This window comes from Myxine glutinosa, chromosome 10 (genome assembly GCF_964187855.1).
Source record: "Myxine glutinosa chromosome 10, kmMyxGlut1.1, whole genome shotgun sequence".
In the NCBI taxonomy this organism is placed as follows: Eukaryota; Metazoa; Chordata; class Myxini; order Myxiniformes; family Myxinidae; genus Myxine; species Myxine glutinosa.
Window position 1 is genome coordinate 3,483,649 of NC_136270.1, and position 23,540 is coordinate 3,507,188.

General features: G+C 47.4%; 1 protein-coding gene across 4 annotated transcripts in view; it reads left to right on the plus strand.

The window, feature by feature from the left end:
• LOC137434292 (trafficking kinesin-binding protein 1) overlaps positions 1-23,540 on the plus strand; it is a 1,208,017-nt gene that overhangs the window by 1,045,443 nt on the left and 139,034 nt on the right. The window contains exon 1 of one of the 4 annotated variants that reach the window (XM_068127174.2): positions 11,400-11,661. The exons of 1 other annotated variant lie outside the window; for it this stretch is intronic. In XM_068127174.2, the coding sequence (XP_067983275.2) occupies positions 11,513-11,661 (149 nt within the window). In that variant the 5' untranslated portion in view covers positions 11,400-11,512. Of the gene's footprint in view, positions 1-11,399; positions 11,662-23,540 lie in introns of those variants that run through there. 2 more of the 4 variants (XM_068127175.2, XM_068127170.2) reach the window with 2 other exon arrangements.

The following is a 23,540-nucleotide window of genomic DNA, read 5'->3' on the forward strand; positions in this document are numbered from 1 at the left end:
TTCCCATTCAAACCTGTGCCCGCTTGAGTTAAATGCCTCGACAGGATCGGAGTGTCGCAGTTAAGCGCTTGCGCAGCCCCCATTTTCCTTGTTCCTCCCGTGCGACATAGTAAAATCCGTATTGGTTATCGCCTCCATTAAAACCGTTTAGGCCTTTTATATACACACACACACACACACACACATACTGTAATATATACAGTATATATATATATATATATATATATATATATATATATATATATATATATATATATATATATATATATATATATACTGAAACGCAAAAGAAACTTACCACCTTTGAAACCTTTAAATATCAACAACAACACTGCGTGTAGTAAATGTGTGAACTTATTTGTGGACAATAGTGTCCTCACTGTCAGACAAAATGGTCACGGATGGTCACTTGAACCTTCAATGGTCACTTCATAGCACAGCTGTTGAACAGCCGTTTTGACTATCAGTGATTAGCCAAGGGGTACAGGATGATTTTAATGAGCTGCACGTGATGTCTTGATATTGGCTTTAAAAAGGCCAGTGCAAAATGGGCATTTTGACCGAAAAATTTGACCATTTTGACCATTTTGACCAACTTCAAAAAGACCGAAAACGCAAAAGAAACTTACCACTTGTTTGAAATGTAATAAAATTGTAACAGTTCAAAATAAAACAAACCAACAATTGCTAATTGAAACATTGGCATTTTATTGATGACATGTCAAGTTTTTGACCAAGATACACCATCTCATCAGTTTGTTCTACAGTACAGAACAGCACAGGGTGCAATGTCAGTCCCCTTTCAATAGCGTGTGTGGCCACCATTGTTTTGGATACAGGCAGTGCATCGTCGGCGTATACTGCCTATCAGTCTTTGGATGGATTGCTGCTGGATTCTGTCCCACTCAGTCCTCAATGTCTGAAGCAGCTCTGCCCGTGTCCTGGCCCTGCCAACTACGTGTCTCCCAAGCTCATCCCACAGGTGTTCTATGGGATTCAGGTCAGGGGAGAGCGCAGGCCACTGCATGGTGTTGATGTTCTCGCCTTGGAGAAATGCAGTGGTAAAGCGAGCAGCATGGGGACGAGCGTTGTCATGCTGAAAGGTTCTCAGTTCTGGGTTGTCTAGCAGGAATGGCAGCAGATGAGGTCGCAGGATGTTATCCACATACCGCTGGGTGTTAAGATTCCCATCCACAACCACCAGTGGCGTCCTGTACCGGCCTGATATGGCGGCCCACACCATCACACTTGGGCCACCCCACCTGTTGGCTTGACGCACGCAACAATCGGCATATCGCTCGCCAGTTCTTCTCCAGACACGCTCACGCCCATCAGGACTGTCCACACAGAACCTTGACTCATCGCTGAAAGCGACCTCGTTCCACTGCACCAAGGTCCACCGCTGATGCTGCTGGCACCATCTCTGTCGGTTGCGGCGATGGGCAGCCGTCATCACGGGGCCTCTGTATGGGCTTCTGGCAGTCAGACCATAGTCATGCAGTCGTCTTCGTGCAGTATCATTGGAGATCCATGGGTTTGCACGCCCCGGAGTTTCTGCTGCAGTGTGGGATGCCGGATGGAATCGATCCCGCAGGTGACTTCGGACCATCTGCCTGTCCTGCCTTGCAGTGGTGACTCTTGGCCTCCCTGATCGAGGTCTGTCATCTGCAGAGTTGTGGAGGGTGTCTCTGTCCACCAGGGCCGATATCGTCTGGTGTGAACAGCCAAGGCGACGTGCCACCTCACGGTAGCTCAGTCCGCCTCGCAGCATGCCCAGGGCACGCTGCCGTTGATCCCTTGACAATCGTGGCATGTTGATTGAAATGCCCATTTTGCACTGCCCTTTTTAAAGCCAATATCAAGACATCACGTGCAGCTCATTAAAATCATCCCGTACCCCTTGGCTAATCACTGACAGTCAAAACGGCTGTTCAACAGCTGTGCTATGAAGTGACCATTGAAGGTTCAAGTGACCATCCGTGACCATTTTGTCTGACAGTGAGGACACTATTGTCCACAAATAAGTTCACACATTTACTACACGCAGTGTTATTGTTGATATTTAAAGGTTTCATAGGTGGTAAGTTTCTTTTGCGTTTCAGTATATATAAATGTATATATATATATATATATATATATATACTGTATATATATATATATATATATATATATATATATATATATATATATATATATATATATATATACACATCAGGTCCATGGCCGATGAAGACCAGCGGTCAAGCCGAAAATTGGCGGTCAGTCCATCGTGTGCGGACGAAGGAACCGGGTGCTTATCTGCACGTAGCTCATGGGGACGGGGCTTATATCCGAAACCCACGAACACAGAAACGAGACAAGGAAAATCCACAATACAACAAATGAAATGCACAATAGTAAATTTAATGAAATTAAGGCACAGAGATAAAATGAATGTTGATGTAAAATCAAATCCTAATATCTAAGTTGAGACGTCTCCACTCAGACGTACAGAACAGACAAGGGGAAAGATTAAATTAAAAAAATGGTTTAAGCCAGCTGGTGCTCAGCTTTGTGTCCCAACGAGGACTTTGAGGAGCTCGGTGGTCATCAAACCAGAGTCACCGCGTGGGAAGCACACAAGATGGCACAGAGTCGCGCCCATAGCAGGCCGCCGACGTGAGGCAAGTAGGCAGGTCAGCCTCCTTCGGTCTGCTCGTGACCTCCTCCGTCTCTGAAGAGCACCACCGTCAACAACACCCCCTCCAACGTTGCAAAGGCTCCCCAAAGCTCCAAAATATTCTCTCCAAAAAGCGCACACGAGAAACGCGACCGCCCGCCACGAAGCCGGCACCAGAGAGAGAGAGAGAGGGGGAGATTCTTCTTCCTCCGATCTTGAAGTCTCTCGATGATGTCACCCTGACCAACCATGCACTTCGGGGGCGTGACCTCACGACCTTCTTGACCGCCCACCAATTCTCGCTTCTACTGGGTGGGGTTTAGTTGCCGATTACGATTCCTGCGAGGCGAGGTTTATTGTCTATCATAATGTCTGGGTACTGTCGGCATTTATGCCGGTAGTTGTGGTTTAATGGAGCACTGGTGGTTATTGTTGTTGGTGTAATTGTAAACATGTGTGTTTTTCTGGCCGGTTTATTATAATTTTAAGAACATAGGGGAAATCAAGGGAGGCAATCACATACAGGGAGAACTACCCTTAGACCCTACTTAATTAGCATGTCTTCACCCCCCCCCCTCCCCCCGCATGTGAAGAACACATAAACAACCTTAAGCTCACAGCTTTTCGACTTAAATGCATCTAAATGGGCTTCGTACTCGCACACGGTCCATGCTAATACTACACTATCCTATCTGTACTATGGTATTTCATCCCCTACCCCCACGAACGTAACAATATATATATATATATATAATTGTATATATATATATATATATATATATATATATATATATATATATATATATATATATATATATACAGTCACGTGAAAAAGTAAGTACACCCCATGTAAAGTTTTGACTTTTTAAACATATTGTTACGGACCGCGGTTTAGATGCTATATTTGCCGAGCGGAGGCTCCGCGGCCGAACAGTTGCTCCCCTTTTCTTCCCCGACTAAAACCCGATTCACCCAGACGTTGGCCAAATCGCGCTATGCCAAATCAATGATAGAAAGGACACGACGACTGGGATAGATGAAACGACGCAAGGGGTACAGTTCTCAAGACCTCCGGAGGAGGGTATAATTACAGTGGTGGAGAAAAGGGGTAGATTACACGGCAGAGTGAGGTAAAAGACACAGAAGAGATGGGCACTTAAATACAATCTTATCTATTCCCGGACAGACCACGGACAAACGGACAAGGTAGACTCACACGGGGATTGATGGCGGGAATGGGCAGGTCGGTCGATGGCACAAGGTGCACCTTGGCTCGGGGACAGGATAATGCACGGTTCAAAAGATGCAGGGAGGTCTCACAGCGCTCAGAGGTGGTCTTGCTTGCTCCAAGCTCGGCGCGCATCTGACGTCACCTCTCTCTCCTGCGCATGCTCAGCGGGGAGTGACACGCCCTCGGCTGGTTGGTTCCGCCCCACTGGGGCCGGTCCACCGCTTCCATTGGGTGCGGGGGTTACCGGGCTCCGCCCTTGACGAGGAGCCGACAGGGAGCCCCTGTTTGGTAACCCCGTCGAGCACATGTTCGATGGCGGCTCGTTGGGAAGGCCTGGTGCCCTCCCACCACCCCTACCAACCAAGCCGGAGTGAGGACGCGCACTCCCTGCGCTCGTTGTTGTTGTTGTTGTTGTTGTTGCTGAACTGTGAGGAAGAGCTGCGGGGAGGTATTGGGAGGTCCTAAACTTCCTAACGGTGCCATACAATCACATTCTGGTGCAACGAAGGGTCAGAATTAATGGAAACGAATCCTTAACTGACATAGACTAAGAATAACTGGCAAGATGTCCTATAGTTGTCTTACATGAGATGCGGTGAACCTGGGTGCGACATTTAATGGGGGAAAAAGGGGGAGGTCGGGTCTACAGAGTGTTGTTTACAGAAAATGGGACTAGGGAATGGGGGATTGGGGAGAGTTGGGAAGTATTGAGGAAATAGGGGAATATTTACAGGCGGATATGGATGGATGCAAATCCCATATCCGCAACACTATTTTAACATACAGCTATTTGATCTTCATTTCAACAGTATTGACAGATAAAGGTGATATAATATAACAAATATCATGAAACATTTACATTTTGTAGTCCATTGTATAATTTAAATAAACATAAATGCAAATTTCGCATGTGGAAAAAGTAAGTACACCCTTGGCTCTAACAGGTGGTATTGCCCCCTTTGGCAGAAACAACCTCAACTTGGTGTTTCTTATAACTGTCTACCAGTCTCTGACATCGACTGGGAGAAATTTTTCCCACTCCCCCATGCAGAATTCTTTCAGCTGTGCGATGTTTGAGGGGTTTCTTGCATGCACAGCTCGTTTCAAATCCCCCCACAACATCTCGATGGGATTGAGATCTGGGCTTTGACTTGGCCATTCCAGAACCCTCCATTTCTTTCTTTTCAGCCAATCCTTGGTGGATTTACTGGTATATTTAGGGTCATTGTCATGTTGCAAGGTCCACCTTCGGTTGAGCTTCAACTTTCCGACAGATAGCCTCACATTATCCTCAAGCACCCTCTGGTACAATGAAGAATTCACAGTGGATTCTATGATGGTGAGCTGCCCAAGCCCTGATGCAGCAAAGCTGCCCCAAACTATAATATTTCCACCACCATGCTTTACAGTTGGTATCAGGTTCTTGTGGTCAAATGCTGTCTTTGGTTTTCGCAAAACATGTCTTCTGGTACTGTGGCCAAATAGCTCTACCTTTGACTCATCTGTCCAGAGCACATTGTTCCAGAAGTGCTGGTCTTTGGCTAGGTATTCATTGGCAAACTTTAGTCTTGCCCGGATGTTCTTTCTGGAAAGCAAAGGTTTCCTCCTGGCACACCTCCCATGTAGATCAAACTTGTGCAGCCTCTTTCTAATGGTAGACTCGTGCACTTTGACATCAACATCCCGTGATGACATTCTGGGGTTCTTAGAGACTTCTTTCAGCATCTTGCGGTCCGATCTCGGGCTGAACTTGCTGGGGTGGCCTGGCCTGAACAAGTTGGCAGTTGTTTGGAATCTTCTCCACTTGTAGATGATCTTCCGGACAGTCGAATGATTGATTTCAAATTGTTTGGAGATCTTTTTAAATCCCTCCCAGACTCGTAGGCATCTATAACGTTCTTTCTGAAGGCCTCAGAGAGCTATTTTGATCTAGGCATGGTGACGCCGCACACTTCAACAACAAAGAGCAAACCAAACGAAATGTCTGAGGTTTAAATAAGACAGGTTCCTCCAAGATACTCTCAAACGATGTTCTAATCATTTGCACCTGAGCTGGTGCACCTCATTCTAATTTTAGGTATTTGAAGTAGTGATAAATGTAGGCTTGTAGGGGCGTACTTACTTTTTGCACATGCGAAATATTTGCATTTATGTTTATTTAAATTATACAATGGACTACAAAATGTAAATGTTTCATGATATTTGCTGTATTATATCACCTTTATCTATCAATATTGTTGAAATGAAGATCAAATAGTTGTATGTTGAAATATGTTGAAAAAGTCAACAAAACTTTACATGGGGTGCACTTACTTTTTCACGTGACTGTATACACACACACACACACACACACACACACACACACACACACACACACACACACACACACACCAACTGAAATCCAACTGAAAGACTTCACTTCAACCTTACTATTGTGGCGGACACGAAAGCACTGACGTGGTGACATCACCCCGCACACCGAGTGGGGGTGGGCCACGCCCGGGAGAGAGGCGTGGCCTCACGATAAACATGGGGCGCGCAGCCCTGAGAGTGGAGTGTTACAGTGAGCTCTTGAATAAAGACTCTTACAAATTACCGCGTTGTCCGTTTCCTCCTTGTTTACAAACAGTGCGCGTAACACCGCGCTTTCCTGGTGACCCTCGACGTTGGATCTGCCGTAGCGATCCTTCCAAACACGACACCATTGCCATGGCCAACAACGCGATGTCGATTAAACTTCCCGAATTTTGGGAGGCCCAGGCCGAAGTTTGGTTCGTCCAAGCCGAAGCCCAGTTTCAGCTTCGGCGCCTCACCCACGACGACACGCGCTACTGCCACGTCGTCGCCTCCCTCGGGCCCGGCACGGCCGCTCGAGTTGTGTCCGTCCTTCGCCACCCACCGGACGGCCACAAGTACGAGGCACTCAAGCGGCTGCTCCTAGCCACGTTCGGCCTCACGGAGGACGCACGGGCCGACCGCCTCCTGGATCTCCCCGAGCTCGGCGACACGCGCCCGTCGGTCCGAATGGACCATATGCTGTCACTGTTGGGCGACGAAGCCCCTGGTTCTCTATTCCGGGCGCTTTTCCGTCGCCAACTTCCAGCACAGGTACGCCTCGCGTTGGCCGGGACCGTGCTAATGGAACCCCGAGCATTGGCCGCCGCGGCGGACAGGTACTTCGCGGCTTCGGACACGCGGGCGAGAGTCGGTGCGGCCGTCACGGACCTCGAGGCTGATGCTGCTGCTGATGCTGCTGATGATGCTGCTGATGATTCTGATCCACAGCATCAGCTTACACAGCATACGCAGCATGCTGATACGCACCTCGTGGCCGCCGCCACGCCCCGCCCACCGCCGCGGCGAAAACCACCACCGCGGGGAACACCGCCAACTCCGCCGGCTTGGCGGAGCCAGCCGCACTCCTCCAGCTCCACCACCTGGTGCTGGTTCCACACAAAGCTCGGCCACGAGGCTCGACAGTGTCATCCGCCATGCTCCTTCAACAGGTCGGGAAACGCCCGGACTGGCGCTCGATAGTGGCAATGAGCGCCGGCTGTTCGAACAGCCTGCTGTTCATCATGGACACCTTATCCGGGCGCCGTTACCTGTGTGACACAGGAGCGCAGGTGAGTGTCGTTCCTGCCGGTACCTCGGACAAGCACGCCGTGGGCGGGGGCCCCGCGCTGCTTGCCGCAAACGGGACGCCCATCCGTACGTACGGAAAACGCTGCCTCTCTCTGCGGTTCGGAGGGCAGGTTTTCCGATGGTCGTTCGTCACCACTGACGTGCCCATGGCATTGCTTGGCGCGGACTTCCTGTGCGCAAATGGGCTCCTGGTCGACGTAAAGCACAGACGTCTTGTCCAGGCCGAGACGTTCAGCTCGCTCGCTTGTGCACTGCCCAGCTCGTCGAGCAGCCCACTGAGCGGCTCACCGAGCGGCTTGCCAAACGGCTTGCTGAACGGTTCGGTTCCGGCCACGTTGATCTGTACGCTTCAGTCAGCGGACGAATTCACCCGCCTCCTCGCCGGCTTCCCGGCCCTCACGCGGCCCACCTTCTCGGCGGGGGCCGTCAAGCACGGGGTGGCCCATCACATCCCCACCGTCGGGCCACCGGTCTACGCCCGGGCACGCCGCCTCGAGCCGACGAAGCTGGCGGTAGCAAAAGCGGCGTTCGCTACCCTGGAGCGACTCGGCATCGTTCGGCGCTCGGAGAGTGCTTGGGCGTCGCCGCTGCACATCATGCCGAAGCCCGGCGGGGGATGGCGACCGTGCGGGGACTATCGCCGTCTCAATGACGCCACCACCACCGACCGCTACCCCGTCCCCCACATTCAGGACTTTTCCGCCCGTTTGGCGGGCATGTCCTTCTTCTCGAAGGTGGACCTCATACGCGGTTACCATCAGGTCCCCGTCAGGCCGGAGGACGTCCCGAAGACGGCGGTCATCACGCCGTTCGGACTCTTCGAATTCCTGCGGATGCCCTTCGGTCTGAAGAATGCGGCTCAGGCGTTCCAGCGGCTGATGGACAGCGTCCTGCGCCACTTGGATTTTGTATACGTCTACCTGGACGATATCCTCGTCGCCAGCGCGTCCCGCAAAGAGCACCTACACCACCTCCGCACGCTCTTCGAACGCCTGGGCCAGCATGGCCTGATTGTGAACCCCGCAAAGTGCCGGTTCGGCGTCGCCGAACTCGATTTTCTGGGGCACCGTGTCACCAGGCACAGAGCCGTCCCCCTGCCGGCCAAGGTGGAGGCGGTGAAGGGGTTTCCGCGCCCCCGCACGATCAGGGGGCTGCAGGAGTTCCTGGGCATGGTGAACCTTTACCATCAGTTCCTGCCCCGTATCGCCCAGCTCCTGCGCCCCCTGCACGAAGCTCTCCGAGGTAAGCCGGGCAAAGGCGACGTCACCTCGACCGAGCAGATGGACGCGGCGTTCACGGGCGCAAAGCTCGCATTGGCTAACGCCACCATGCTCGCGCACCCGGTGCCCGATGCGCCGATCGCCCTCACCACCGACGCCTCGGACTACGCGGTGGGCGCGGTGCACGAGCAATGGGTGCGTGGAGCTTGGCAACCGCTGGCGTTCTTTAGCCGGCAGCTTCGCCCGCCCGAACGCCGTTACAGTAACTTCGACCGCGAATTGCTCGGGCTTCACTTGGCGGTCAGGCACTTCCGCCATCTGCTCGAGGGCCATGCGTTCACGGCCTTCGTCGACCACAAGCCGCTGGTCTTCGCGATGGGCAAGGTCACCGAGCCGTGGTCGGCCTGGCAGCAGCGTCACCTCTCGGCCGTGTCCGAGTACACGACGGACATCCGGCACGTCGCGGGGAAGGACAACCCGGTGGCGGATTGCCTTTCCCGGGCCGTCGCCCACGCAGTCCACCTCGGCATCGACTATGCCCGGGTGGCAGCGGACCAGGCCGCTGACCCCGACGTCCAGGCCTTGCGGACCGCCGTCACGGGCCTCCGCGTCACCGAGGTGCCGTTCGACGGCGCGGGCACGGCCCTCTTGTGCGACGTCTCCCTCGGGCGGCCTCGCACCATCGTGCCCGCGGGCTGGCAGCGCCAGGTGTTTGACGCCATCCACGGCCTGTCCCACCCGGGCGCGAGGGCCTCCCAAAGGTTGATCGCCGACAAATTCGTCTGGCATGGCCTCCGGAAGGCCGTCCGCGGCTGGGCCAGGACGTGCCTCGCGTGCCAGCGCGCCAAGGTGCACCGGCACACCCAGGCCCCGTTGGCCCCATTTACGGTGCCGGAACGCCGGTTTGACCACGTCCACGTGGACCTGGTGGGACCTCTGCCCCCCTCGCGGGGTTTCACCCACGTCCTCACCATGGTGGACCGCACCACCCGGTGGCCGGAGGCCGTGCCCTTGGCGTCGACAACGGCGGCGGACGTCGCGCAGGCTTTCATCGGCACCTGGGTCGCCCGGTTCGGCGCCCCCTCAGACATCTCGTCCGACCACGGCCCCCAGTTCACCTCGGAGCTCTCGGGGGCGGTCGCGCAGGGGCTCGGGGTCCGGCTGCACCGAACCACGGCCTAACACCCCCAGGCTAACGGCCTGTGTGAGCGATTTCACCGCTCATTGAAGGCCGCGCTCCGGGCCACCCTCCGCGACGGCGGCTGGGTCGACAGGCTCCCCTGGCTCCTGCTGGGCCTCCGGACGGCGCCCAAGGAGGACCTGCGCGCATCCGCGGCGGAGTTGGTCTTCGGGCAACCGCTGCGGGTGACGGGCGAGTTCCTCCCCGACTCCACGGCACCATGGTCCGTGGCACAGCAGCGCTCCGCTCTGCAGGAGACCGCCCAGAGGTTCGCCCCGGTGCCAACGGCACGCCACGGGCACCCACCGACGCACGTCGCCCCGGAGCTTCGCACGGCGGAGTACGTCTTCGTCCGCCACGATGCCCACCGGACACCACTGCGGCCCCCGTACGACGGGCCTTTCCGCGTGCTGGAGACCGGGGTGAAGCACTTCACCCTGGACATCGGCGGTACTCCTGACCACGTTTCTGTGGACCGCCTCAAGCCGGCCCACCTCGACGTGGACCATCCACCGCCAGTGGCCCGACCCCCGCGTCAGGGCCGCACCCCTGCGGGCGGACCCCCGGCACCGCCCAGCCCCGCCGCCACGCCGCCCCCCGGTCCTGCACCCATCCCAGGGGCAGCCGGAGGCATCCCAGATGGCATCCCTGCATCCCAGACGCCGCCAGTCGCCAGGGGGCGCTTCGGCCGGGTCATCCGTTTGCCCCGCAAACTGGCCCTTCAGGTGCGCGGGGATTCTGGGGGGGGGCGCGTGTGGCGGACACGAAAGCACTGACGTGGTGACATCACCCCGCACACCGAGTGGGGGTGGGCCACGCCCGGGAGAGAGGCGTGGCCTCACGATATACACGGGGCGCGCAGCCCTGAGACTGGAGTGTTACAGTGAGCTCTTGAATAAAGACTCTTACAAATTACCGCGTTGTCCGCTTCCTCCTTGTTTACCAACAGCGCGCGTAACACCGCGCTTTACTATCAATTCGTTCTGCTGAAAGTTGTTCAAAGCACTTTAAAGCGATTTATGAACCTCCACGCATCGGTCTTTCAATCCTATATCATAGTCTTTTGTCGAGCACCCAGACACAGATCTAATACGTGAAAGTGGTGATGACGGTGGTTTGAAAGACAAGTGAGAACTTGGATTAGCTCATGTCTGCATTGTTGCCTTGTTGGTAATCGCCTTTTATAGAAAGTCAACCCATGAAATCCAGTCTCGAGTTATCGCTTGTCAAGGCTTTTTTCAGGGTATGTAGGCAAATGTACACGCCAATTTTAAAGGCAGACAATACATTTTGTACCCGGATCCAAAGTTTCCGCTGGTCCAAGCATCACAACTTAAGAAGCGCCGTGAAAACGCGTGATGACGTAAGGACGCCGCGCGAGCACTGTACCTACCGGCGTGCTCCATTGATCCAACGCAGAAATGACGTAATGACGCAACAGCCAAGCGCGCGCGCTCTCTCTCTCCCGCCCTCCCTTGTCCTGTATTACGTCCGGCAAGGACACGGATGTGATACTCACTGTCCCGACGGCGAAAGCTTCTCGTGAGGCCGCTTCGCTCTTTGACCTTAATGGCTGAATGGTAGCGAGTCACGGCTCGCAGCCCCACGGTGTCGCGTCCCTTTCACTTGGATTTATCGGATCAGAGCGGCAGTCCGTGTTTTCCGGCCGCTGCACCCCCGGTCTCTCCTGTGAGGAGCCGAGTGAGCCCGATCCGTTGTCGCTCGGGTAAGAATTCCCTTCCGTCGACACCGCGATCGCCTCCCTTGCATTTTGCTTGCGGGACATGTCACATGGGGGACACAAGGTAGACGCCGACACTGTCAGTGACAGAACGCACGTCGGTGAAATGAACAGAAAGACGCAGAAGACGCGAGCACCGATCACGTGACATGATTCGAACTTTGGGCACCGATTCATGGAATAAGTTGATCGAATAACAGCTCGTCGCGCCTTCTTGATTGTTAAACTGTGAAATAATCAACCTTAAAGTTCAGGTTCACGACTTCATGATGCTTCCGACCGGTCTACAGATACACCCTGCTACAGTGCTAGTGGTGTGTATACCCTGCTTAAGGTCAACACAACCATCCATCCTTCTGTTGTGTCCTCTTGTCCATTGCCGGTTGGCACCTCCTAGAAAGGAAAACTGCCATGTTTGTCTAAAAATATCGCTTGGTTCCATTTGGAATTTCTCCATCATGTGCAGTAAAGCATTCTGAAAGCTGTGTATTAAATAAATAAATCATATAACACGCACACATGTATTGAATAAATAAATCATATAACACACACACATATATTGAATAAATAAATCATATAACACACACACATCTATTAAATAAATAAATCATATAACACGCACAAACATATCAAATAAATAAATCATATAACACACACGTACGCATATAGTAAATAAATAAATCATATAACATGCATGCACACATGTATTAAATAAATAAATAAATCATATAACATGCACACATGTATTAAATAAATAAATCATAAAACATGCACACATGTATTAAATAAATAAATCATATGACATGCACACATGTATTAAATAAATAAATCATATAACATGCATGCATGCACACATATGTTAAATAAATAAATAAATCATATAACACGCACGCACACAATCACACATGTATTAAATAAATAAATCATAAAACATGCACTCACAAAAAAAAAAAAAAATCACATAACATGCACACATGTATTAAATAAATAAATCATATAACACGCACACATATATTAAATAAATAAATCACATAACACGCACACATATATTAAATAAATAAATCATATAACACGCACACATATATTAAATAAATAAATCATATGACACGCATGCACAAACATATCAAATAAATAAATCATATAACATGCATGCACGCATATAGTAAATAAATTAATAAATCATATAACACACACCAACGCATGTATTAAATAAATCATATAACACGCACACATGTATTAAATATATAAATCATATGTCATGCACACATATATTAAATAAATAAATCATATAACATGCCCACATATATGAAATAAAAAAATCATATGACACACGCACAAATATATTAAATAAATAAATTAATTGATATAACACGCACGCACACATGTATTAAATAAATAAATCAAATAACACCCACACATATATTAAATAAATAAATCATATAACATGCACATATATATTAAAGAAAGAAATCATATAACATGCATGCACACATATAGTAAATAAATAAATAAATCATATAACATGCACACATGCATTAAATAAATAAATCATATAACACGCACACATGCATTAAATAAATAAATCATATAACACGCACATGTATTAAATAAATAAATCGTATGACACGCACACACATATTAAATAAATAAATAAATCATATAACACGCGCACATATATTAAATAAATCAATCTAATAATACACACACATGGATTAAATAAATAAATCACATAACACGCACACATGTATAAAAATAAATAAATCATATAACACGCACACATGTATTAAATAAATATATCATACAACATGCACACATGTATTAAATAAATAAATCATAAAACACACACACATGTATTAAATAAATAAATCATATAACACACACACATGTATTAAATAAATAAATCATATAACACGCACACATGTATTAAATAAATAAATCATATAACATGCACGCACGCACACATATATTAAATAAATCATATAACATGCACACATGCACACATATATGAATTAAATCATATAACACACACACATGTATTAAATAAATAATTCATACAACACGCACACATGTATTAAATAAATAAATCATATAACACGCACACATGTATTAAATATATAAATCATATAACACGCACACATGTATTAAATAAATAAATCATATAACACGCACACATATATTAAATAAATAAATCATATGACATGCACACATGTATTAAATAAATAAATCAAATAACACGCACACATGTATTAAATAAATAAATCATATAACACGCACACATATATTAAATAAATAAATCATATAACACGCACACATGTATTCAATAAATAAATCATATAACATGCACGTGCGCACACATATATTAAATAAATCATATAACATGCACGCACACATGTATTAAATAATTAAATCATATAACACGCATACATATATTAAATAAATAAATAATATAACACACACGCACGCACACATATATTACATAAATAAATAAATAATATAACACGCACGTACACATGTATTATATAAATAAATCATATAACATGCACGCACACACACACATATATTAAATAAATAAATAATATAACACATGCACACACACATATATTAAATAAATAAATCATATAACATGCACACACACATGTATTAAATAAATAAATCATATAACATGCACACATATATTAAATAAATATAAAATAAATTATATAACATGCATGCACACATGTATTAAATAATTAAATCATATAACATGCACACACACACACACACACACACACACACACACACACACACACATATTAAATAAATCATATAACATGCACCCACACATGTATTAAATAAATAAATCATATAACATGCACACATCTCTTATTATAATAGAGCAAACGTATATGGTTATGCATGTCGCTATGTATGTATGTTTATATGCGACGAAAACGTCTTCTTCTTCTTCAAATAATATTACCATCCTCTTAATTAACCCTCTTAATTGCATTAAGACTGCTGAGACCCCTCAGACCTTTGATGACCCTTTAATTCCCCCAAGACCGTTCAGACCACCAAGACCCCTGAAGACCCAAAATACCCTGAAGACCCCCAAAGACCCCAAAGACCCAAAATACCCTTCAAGGCCCTGAGGCTCAAAAAGATGCTGAATACCCAAAGACCCTGAATACCCAAAGACCCTGAATACCCAAAGACCCTGAATACCCGAAGACCCAAAACACCCCGAAGAAGCAACCATTGCCATTCTCACGTCAGGAAAACCTCTATGACCACTATCACTGCTTTCCACCTCAGCAACAAACTGGCTAACAGTGCCTGACAGGTTTTCTGGTGTGGCAAAGAAGTCAAGAATGAACCATACCCGAACTACCTTTGTGTCACCCTGGATAGTAGCCTGACATACCAGGAGCATCTTAAAGAATCAGTGAGAAGACCAAAATCAGAGTATCATCCAGAAACCAGCAGACAGCAGCTCAGGGGCTTGGACACGTAGTCTCCTCATGGCGAGCTTTGGCCTCTGCAGCAGAACACTGCTCTCGTTTGTGGGCATAAAGCAGCCACTCCAAACATTTGGCCAAAATCCTAAATACATCAATGTGGACAATCAGTGGGGAGCAGAGATCAACCCTGTACAATGACTCCCCTTAGTACTGTCTTAATATCCAACCTCCTGGCAAACGTCAAAAATCCAAAAATCCAGAATGCAGTGAGAGTGTGACTATATTTAAGCCAATCCTGAGTTTCCCATTCACGAGGATCTGCAGAACCTTCCAAACATGCGCCTTGTATGTCTCTAAAACCATTTTGGGCTTCTCCCAAGATATTGAGTGATATCCTGGTGGCTTAGTGGTCACTGGTCAGGGTGCTGGCTTGGGATCCTAGGATCCTGGGTTGGAATCCCGGTCGATCGCTGAATTAACGCCAGGGGGGTTGACTCAGCCTGTCATCCTTCCGAGGTCGGCAAATTGAGTACCAGCTTGCTGGGATGAATGATCCCGGTGTGTACCCCGATTTAGAATAGGTACACCGTATCCCTGCGCATCGTAAGAGGCGACCAAGGGTTGGCCTCAGGAAGGGCATCCGGCCATAAAAACATTGCCTCAAACAGGGAACCATGATTGTCATGGGGCCCGCAAGGCCAACCCCCGCTCTAGCGGGGAAAAATGGCCTCAAAACGATCATTCATTCATTCATTCATTCCAAGATATTGAGTGATGCAGATTTGGTCTTCAAAAAGCAGTGGTCTTCCAAGTTCAAGTTCAATTCAAACAGTACATCAAGTTCCACACTCATAAAAGTGAAGCAGGGTGCCCAAGCCAAGTCGTAAATGTTTCCAGGGTTGAAAATTGACCTGGGGCAGGTTGCTTCTCTGTAGAAGAGTGTTGCTTTAGGTGAGGGCAGGAATTTGAAAACTTCACCTGGTACAATATAGAATGGCCGGATACTATAATTTTTAAGTGATTCTTCAACATTGAGAGATAGGGCCAGAAATAATATATAGCATATCTCAAAAAGTTATGGACGGAATTTGGTGGACCGATTGGGTGTGTGACAAGGACGAATCGATTCGATTTTGGTGAAGATCTGAATAAGGATTCGGATACGAGAATTGTTTAATTTTTAAGTGATTCTTCACCATTGAGAGATCGGGCGAAAAGCGATAAATAACATGATATTTAAAAAAGTTATGGACGAGTTATGACTAAACTTGGTGGATGAGTTGGTTTGGTGATGAGAACAACCCACTTGATTTTGGTTCAGGTCCGGATCCAGATCCGGCCTATCGGTGGATACAAAACATAAACTGTTCGACCTGGCGGAGGGAGGTGTGTGCTCTACTGAGTGTCGTTCTAGTATAATGAATGTAATTGATCCCATCATTCTTTTCTTCATTGAACTTGAGTTGTGCAGAACAACTCGGGTGAAACAGGTGACGTGGTAAAGTAAAACTCCACTTGACACAAAGGAAAATATTTTTACACCACTTGTTCCATCCAATGGTTTTGAATCGCTTCCTCAGAGGTCGTTGGACGATATTTTCCATTTGTCAGAGGTTGTTAAAAATGGATGTTTAAGGTTTCTTGGATCTTACCAAAGTGCATTATATTTTTACGATTGTACAGGCCTTTAAGTCGTGTGCGTTATTGTGACAGTTATCAGGGATACAATGTGTTGGAATCCTTATATGAACCCTCATGTGGACTCGTTATTTATCTAAAGTGGGAAATTGCCACCATCCACTGAACCGAGGGAGCTAAGTTCAGGCATTTGCATCTGAATGTAGACGTGGAGTTTATCACGTAGGCCTACAGCTTGCCCATTGTGTGGACCCTGATGAATAGCATGGAGATCATGCTCAGTCCACTGTGCTCATTTGGGGTGATTTGTGGAATCTGCTCCGCAAAGGGTGGCGACAGTAATCTGCCTTTGGTGGGATTGCATCCAAAGTTTCCTTACGGTTCCTATCTCTCCGAGGTGAGTTTCTCGAATTATCCTTAAATTATCTTTCTCATTCTAGAAAGGCATGCTCACTTCAACTGCTATAAAATGGAGTGTTGGTCAGTTTCTATATTTTCCTTAGGCCTGCTCCTAGATTTTTATATTCTCCTTAGGCCATCTTTCTGTTTCCGTTATATCTTGTTTTTTCATTCCCATTATGTAAATGATTTACGTTTTCCTGAACATTGTTTAGTTATATTAGTTGGGTCACCCGTAGGAATCCCACGGGCATGGAGGTGTATCGTTGGATCGGTGCAGCCGTTTTTTGCGGTACCCGGGACAATAACGTTAGGCGGGAGTCCAAACCTGAAAATGCTGGTGACCAAAGCTGAAATTGGAAAAACAATATGGCCTATTTTACTCCGGGGGGTCCCAGGATTACCCACCCAAAATTTCGTTGCGATCGGTTCAGCCGTTTTTGCGGTACCTGGGAACGGACGGACGGACGGACGGACAGACAGATGGACGGACGGACATTTGGTGAATTATAGTAAGATGAAGACTTGGTAGGCTCTGCGCACACTCCTGCTTTGGCCACCAATGTACGGTCCAAAAGGCTGCTCACTTAGCCAGGTGGCTTGTCTGTCTACTTTGTCATCTGACACTTTTCCAAGTTTATTTTGTGGGATAGATGCAATTATCCTGGAATTATTACAGTATGTTAGAACTTGCAAATGTACGTTGGACAGTGGACGCTCATTTCCCGGTTAAGCTGTCAAGTCCTATGCTGAGCTAATTGTGAAACAAGACTATGCTCGCTCAGAAGTGAAGAGTACAAAGTGCAGACTATTTGAAGTTGTTCCTGTCCTCCTTTTTGCTGCAGGGCATCTCAATCTAGTATGTATGCAAGAGCTGGAAGAGGATGGGAAAAAGGGTAATTGTGGGTCGTGTGGTTTTGCACAAATCGCAATTATACCTGTACGAGCATTATAATTGTAACAATTGACTGTCTTTTTCGATTATTAATTTTATTTTTTATTTAATCCCAAGTATATCTATAATTAGCTTCCATTTCTCCAATTACGTTGTTGTTTTCTGCCACTTGTCTACAGTTTACAACTTGTGTTTTTCTTTTGAGCTGACTCCATATTGTCTGATGTGATGGGTGGGCCAAAAAGCAGATTTTGATTATACTATAACAATTATGTTGTACAGTACACTTTTGTGCAAGTTGCTCGGTATACTCTTATCCTTCGCACAATGCCCACCATGCCATTCACCTGGAGTTTTGCTTGAAACAATGTGTCACTCAGATGCTCAACTCGATTCTCCGTACTCGGTGAATTACTTTTCATGGACACACTCCACGGCTTTGTGAACTTGCTCTCCATTTCTCTGATGGATGTATTGTTTTATTTTTTGGAATTTAGATGTTTGTCCATCCTTAGGATCATCCTACCCCAGTACCCCATTCAAAGTTTATTCCATGTTGAATCGTCTTGGATAACTTATAAAAGGATGATTTTAAAAAGTTTGCCCATTGTTAAATTTTGGCAGCCTTTTCCCCTCAATGAATAGTGTTTTTAATCCTTGGCCACTTATCTATTCTCAAAAAATTGCGTCGTCAGGTGGGGAAACGTGACGATCACGACCTACAATAATTATTGCTTCGTCTATGGTTCTTAATTTTGTCATTATGGGCTTGGGGTGCATGTGTATGAGTTTTGTGTTGTGGGTTGCGTGTTTGCATTGTAGGTGTGCGTGTTGTGTGTTATGTGCATATGTGTTGTATGATGTTTGCTTTGTGTTACTTTCATGAATGGTTTGCGTTGCATGCATGTGTGTTGTGTGTTGCATGCATTTGTGCATCTGGTGTTGCATGTGTGCATGCAGTATGTTCAGTGCATGCGTGCTTTGTCTTGCATGTTTGTTTTGTGTTGCATGCCTGCGTGCTTGTTTTGTGTTGTGTAAATGCTTGTTTTGTGTTGTGTGCATGCTTGTTTTTTGTGCCCTGTGTGCTTGTTTTGTGTTGTGTGCATGCGTGTTTTGTGTTGTGTGCATGCGTGTTTTGTGTTGTGTGCATGCGTGTTTTGTGTTGTGTGCATGCGTGTTTTGTGTTGTGTGCATGCGTGTTTTGTGTTGCGTGCATGCGTGTTTTGTGTTACATGCTTGCTTGTTTTGTTTTGTATTGTGTGTGTGCTTGGCTTGCATTGCATGTGTGCTTGTTTTGTATTGCGTGTGTGCTTATTTTGTGTTGCGTGTGTGCGTGCTTTGTGTTGCTTGCATGCGTTATGACAAATTGTTTTGGTTATGACAAACTTCCCTGCTAATGTCTGCTGCTCTTCTTCTGCTCCAATCGGTTCTTCTGATCATGTGCTTGTTAAAGTGGACATCTCTCTGGCCATTCTCAGAGAGCCTCCTCAGCGTCGACGAGTCTGGCATTTCACTCAGGCCGACTGGGACGGTCTTCAAGCAGCCATCAATCATCTGGACTGGTCTCCCATCGCCACTGCCTCTGACATCAATTCTTCCTGGGAATTCTTCCAAAGCAAACTGCTCTCTCTCATGCACAGATTTATCCCATCTCGTCTTCAGTTGTCTTACCCTTCCTCCCGTCCATGGTACACTGAATCTAGTGGTGAGGCATTTGCCCTGGAACAACTTGCCTTTGCCTCTTGGAAGGCTAATCCAACTGAAGGCAATCTCAGTTCCTTCCACCAAGCTCGGAACAAGTGTGTGTCTACCCTCAGGAGTGCCAGGAAGCACTATCTCTCCACACTCAAGAATGAACTCTCAAACCTGTCTCCTTCCTCCAAATCCTGGTGGCATCTGGTCAAATCCGTTTCTGGTGTTTGTTCCCCCTCCATCCCCTCCCTTACCTCAAATGGCTACACAGTTGACACCGCACGTGACAAAGCCGAATGCCTCAACTCTGTGTTTGCCTCAAAATCTTGTGTCCCAAACCCATCTCTCTGTTCCCACCTTACCCAGTCGAACCCAACTGCTCCTGGACTCTGTGTCCTTCTCTCCTGACAAGGTGGAGGAGTTTTTGTCAAACCTCGACTCTGATTCTGCAACTGGACCAGACGATATTAGCCCACGGGTCCTAAAATCCTGCCCTGCCGCTCTATCTCACCCTCTCTCTGTTCTTTTCACCCTCTCTTTTGCTCAAGGTCATCTGCCAGCATCCTGGAAATCAGCAAACATTACTGCTTTACACACAAAATGTGCAAAAACAGATCCTTGCAACTACAGACTGATCAGCCTGCTCCCAATTATCAGCAAAGTCATGGAATCCAACATTGCTTCGGATATCAAATCCTTGCTCTTCTCCAATGGCTTGATCTCCGATCATCAATTTGGATTCAGACCAGGTCATTCTACTCTGGACATGCTGCTTCTGCTGTCTCAACAATGGATGGAGGTCCTCAATCCCAAACAGGAAATCAGAGCTGTCTCCCTTGACATATCACGTGCCTTCGATACGGTCTGGCACCCAGCTTTGCTCACCAAACTCTCCTCCGATGGTATCGATGGAAATGTCCATGCATGGCTTGCGGACGTCCTCTCTGGTCATAGTCAACGTGTGGCCCTGAATGGATTTCTCTCATCTCCCCTTCCTGTTCAGGCTGGAGTTCCCCAAGGCAGTGTTCTGGGCCCTGTGCTTTTTCTGGTCTTTATCAATGATCTCTCCGACTCTGGAAAATCCTCTCTATCTCTTTGCTGATGACCACTCTCTGCCGCTCCATTCCTCTTCCCTCAGATCGGCAGTCTGCAGCCTCCTCACTCTCTGAAGACCTGGACAAAATCACAGACTGGTCAAACTAGTGGAACATGTCTTTCAATCCTGACAAATCTCACACTCTTACTCTGTCTCTCCGAAAAGATCGACTGGACAACCCTCCCATCTACTTTCTCAACAATCCTCTCCAAGAAATTCTGTCACTCAAGCTTTTGGGTCTCACTATCTGCCATGATCTTTCTTGGGGAAAACCACATTTCCAAGCTGGCCTCCAAAGCCAGTCGCCGACTAGACATCCTCCGTCGTGCGAAGTCCTTCCTAGGCACACCTGAGCTCCTCACCACATACAAGGCTTTCATCCGCAGCTCAATGGAATACTGTTCTCCCCTATGGGCCGGTGCTCCTGCCTCACACCTAGCTCGGCTTCACGCTGTTGAAACCAAAGCTTTCAGAATCATTGGAATCTCCCACGATGAAGCTATCTCTGAGGGCCTTTCACTCACTCACCGCAGGCAGGTAGGTGGTCTTTCTGGTTTCTACCGACTCCTGTCCAGCCTTGCTCCCCCAGTTCTCTCTGTGCTTTGTCCCCCAATTATTCCTACAGGTCGCACAAGATCTGCCAGCAACCCTCTGATGGTTAAACTGCCGAAATCTCGGCTCTCTGCTCACCTTCACTCTTTCATTGCTCTTTTCTCCCGCCTCTGGAACAAACTCCCACACTCCCTTCAATCCCACTCCTCCCTCCAGGTCTTTAAAACAGCTGTTCACCACCATCTCTTATCTTCCCCATCCAAAACCTTGATCTTTTCTACCCCCGCTAATTCACCCCAGATCCACCTTGTTTGAAATTCCAACTTCTTTCCTGGAAGTCCTGGCAGTGTCCATATGTTTTATACCTCTCCCACCCCTCCTTCCCATGCCTCACCCCCCCCCCCCCCCCCCCCAAAGCCCTCTCCCTCCCACAGTTCTCTCGATGTCTCTCGGTCCCTGCTCTCAAATGTTGTGTTTGTGTCCTTCCCCCTCTCTCCCCATCTTGTCTACCGCTCCCCATGTTATATGTTTTATGTGTCGGTTTGTCTTACTGTGTGATTAATGTTGGCTCTTTCACGAGCCTCGATCTTGTATACAAAAAAAAACAAAAGAAAAATGCGTTTTGTTACATGCGTGCTTGTTTTGTGTTGTGTGCATGCTTGTTTTGAAGTGCTTGTGTGCTTGTTTTGTATTGCATGCGTGCCTGTTTTTTGTTGCGTGCTTGCATGTTTTTTGTTACATGCATGCGTGTTTTGTGTTGTATGCATGCATGTTTTGTGTTGTACGTGTTTTGTGTTGCATGCGTGTTTTGTCTTGCATCCATGCATCTGTATTGTGTGATGCATGTATGCGGGCTTTTGTGGTTTGCCCATTGTTAAGTTTTGGCAGCCTTTTCCCCTCAATTAATAGTGTTTTTAATCCTTGGCCACTTATCTATTTCAGTGGCCAGACGGAAGCCTCTCCTCAGTGAAAGACACATTAAAGCCTGCTAGGAGTTTGCAAAAAAGCACCCAAAGGACTCTCAGACTGTGAGAAACAAGATTCTGTGCTCTGATGAAACCAAGATTGAACTGTTTGGCTTCTGTCTGACCACTCTGCCATAAAGCCCAGATCGGTGGAGTGTTGCAGTGATGGTTTTCCTTCTGGACATTTCTCCCATCTCCACACAGGATCTCTGGAGCTCAACCAGAGTGACCATTGGGTTCTTGGTCACCTCTCTTACCAAGGCCCTTCTCCCCCGATTGCTCAGTTTGGCCGGGCGGCCAGCTCTAGGAAGAGTCCTGGTTGTTCCAAACTTCTTCCATTTAAGAATTATGGAGGCCACTGTGCTCTTGGGAACCTTCAATGCAGCAGAATTTTTTTTGTAGGCTTCCCCAGATCTGTGCCTCGACACAATCCTGTCTCTGAGCTCTGCAGGCAGTTCCTTCGACCTCATGGCTTGGTTTTTGCTCTGATATGCATTGTCAGCTGTGAGACCTTATATGGACAGGTGTGTGCCTTTCCAAATCATGTCCGATCAATTGAATTTACCACAGGTGGAGTCCAATCAAGGTGTAAAAACATCTCAAAGATGATCAAGAGAAATGGGAGGCACCTGAGCTAAATTTCAAGTGTCATAGCAAAGGGTATGAATACTTATGTCAATGTGATATTTCAGATTTTTCTTTTTAATAATTTTGCAAAACTTCCTAAAATCCTGTTTTCTCTTTGTCATTATGGGGTAGAGTGTAGATTGATGATGAAAAAAATGAATTTAAACGATTTCAGCATAAGGCTGCAACATAACAAAATGTGAAAAAAGTGAAGGGGTCTGAATACTTTCTGAATGCACTGTATGTCATCCTAATGTGATAACCAATACAAATGAATCTGCCAGTGAGAAAGGGCGGATACGTTACATCTCGTATGGATCGAAAAGCAAAATCAAAATTTTATGGAGAAATTTGTGAAACCTCCCACCCACCTTAGGATGGATTAACGCACCGTTGTTCAGGTGGAAACTGAAAATCACAATTGTATTGAGAAATTATCAAATCAGTGAATGTTTCTGCCGAACCCATGAATGTGTTCACTTCCCGAATCGGGAGTAGTTTTTGTACAGATCGAAAGTCAAAATCACAATTGTATTGAGGAATGAAACATCTCACCTACC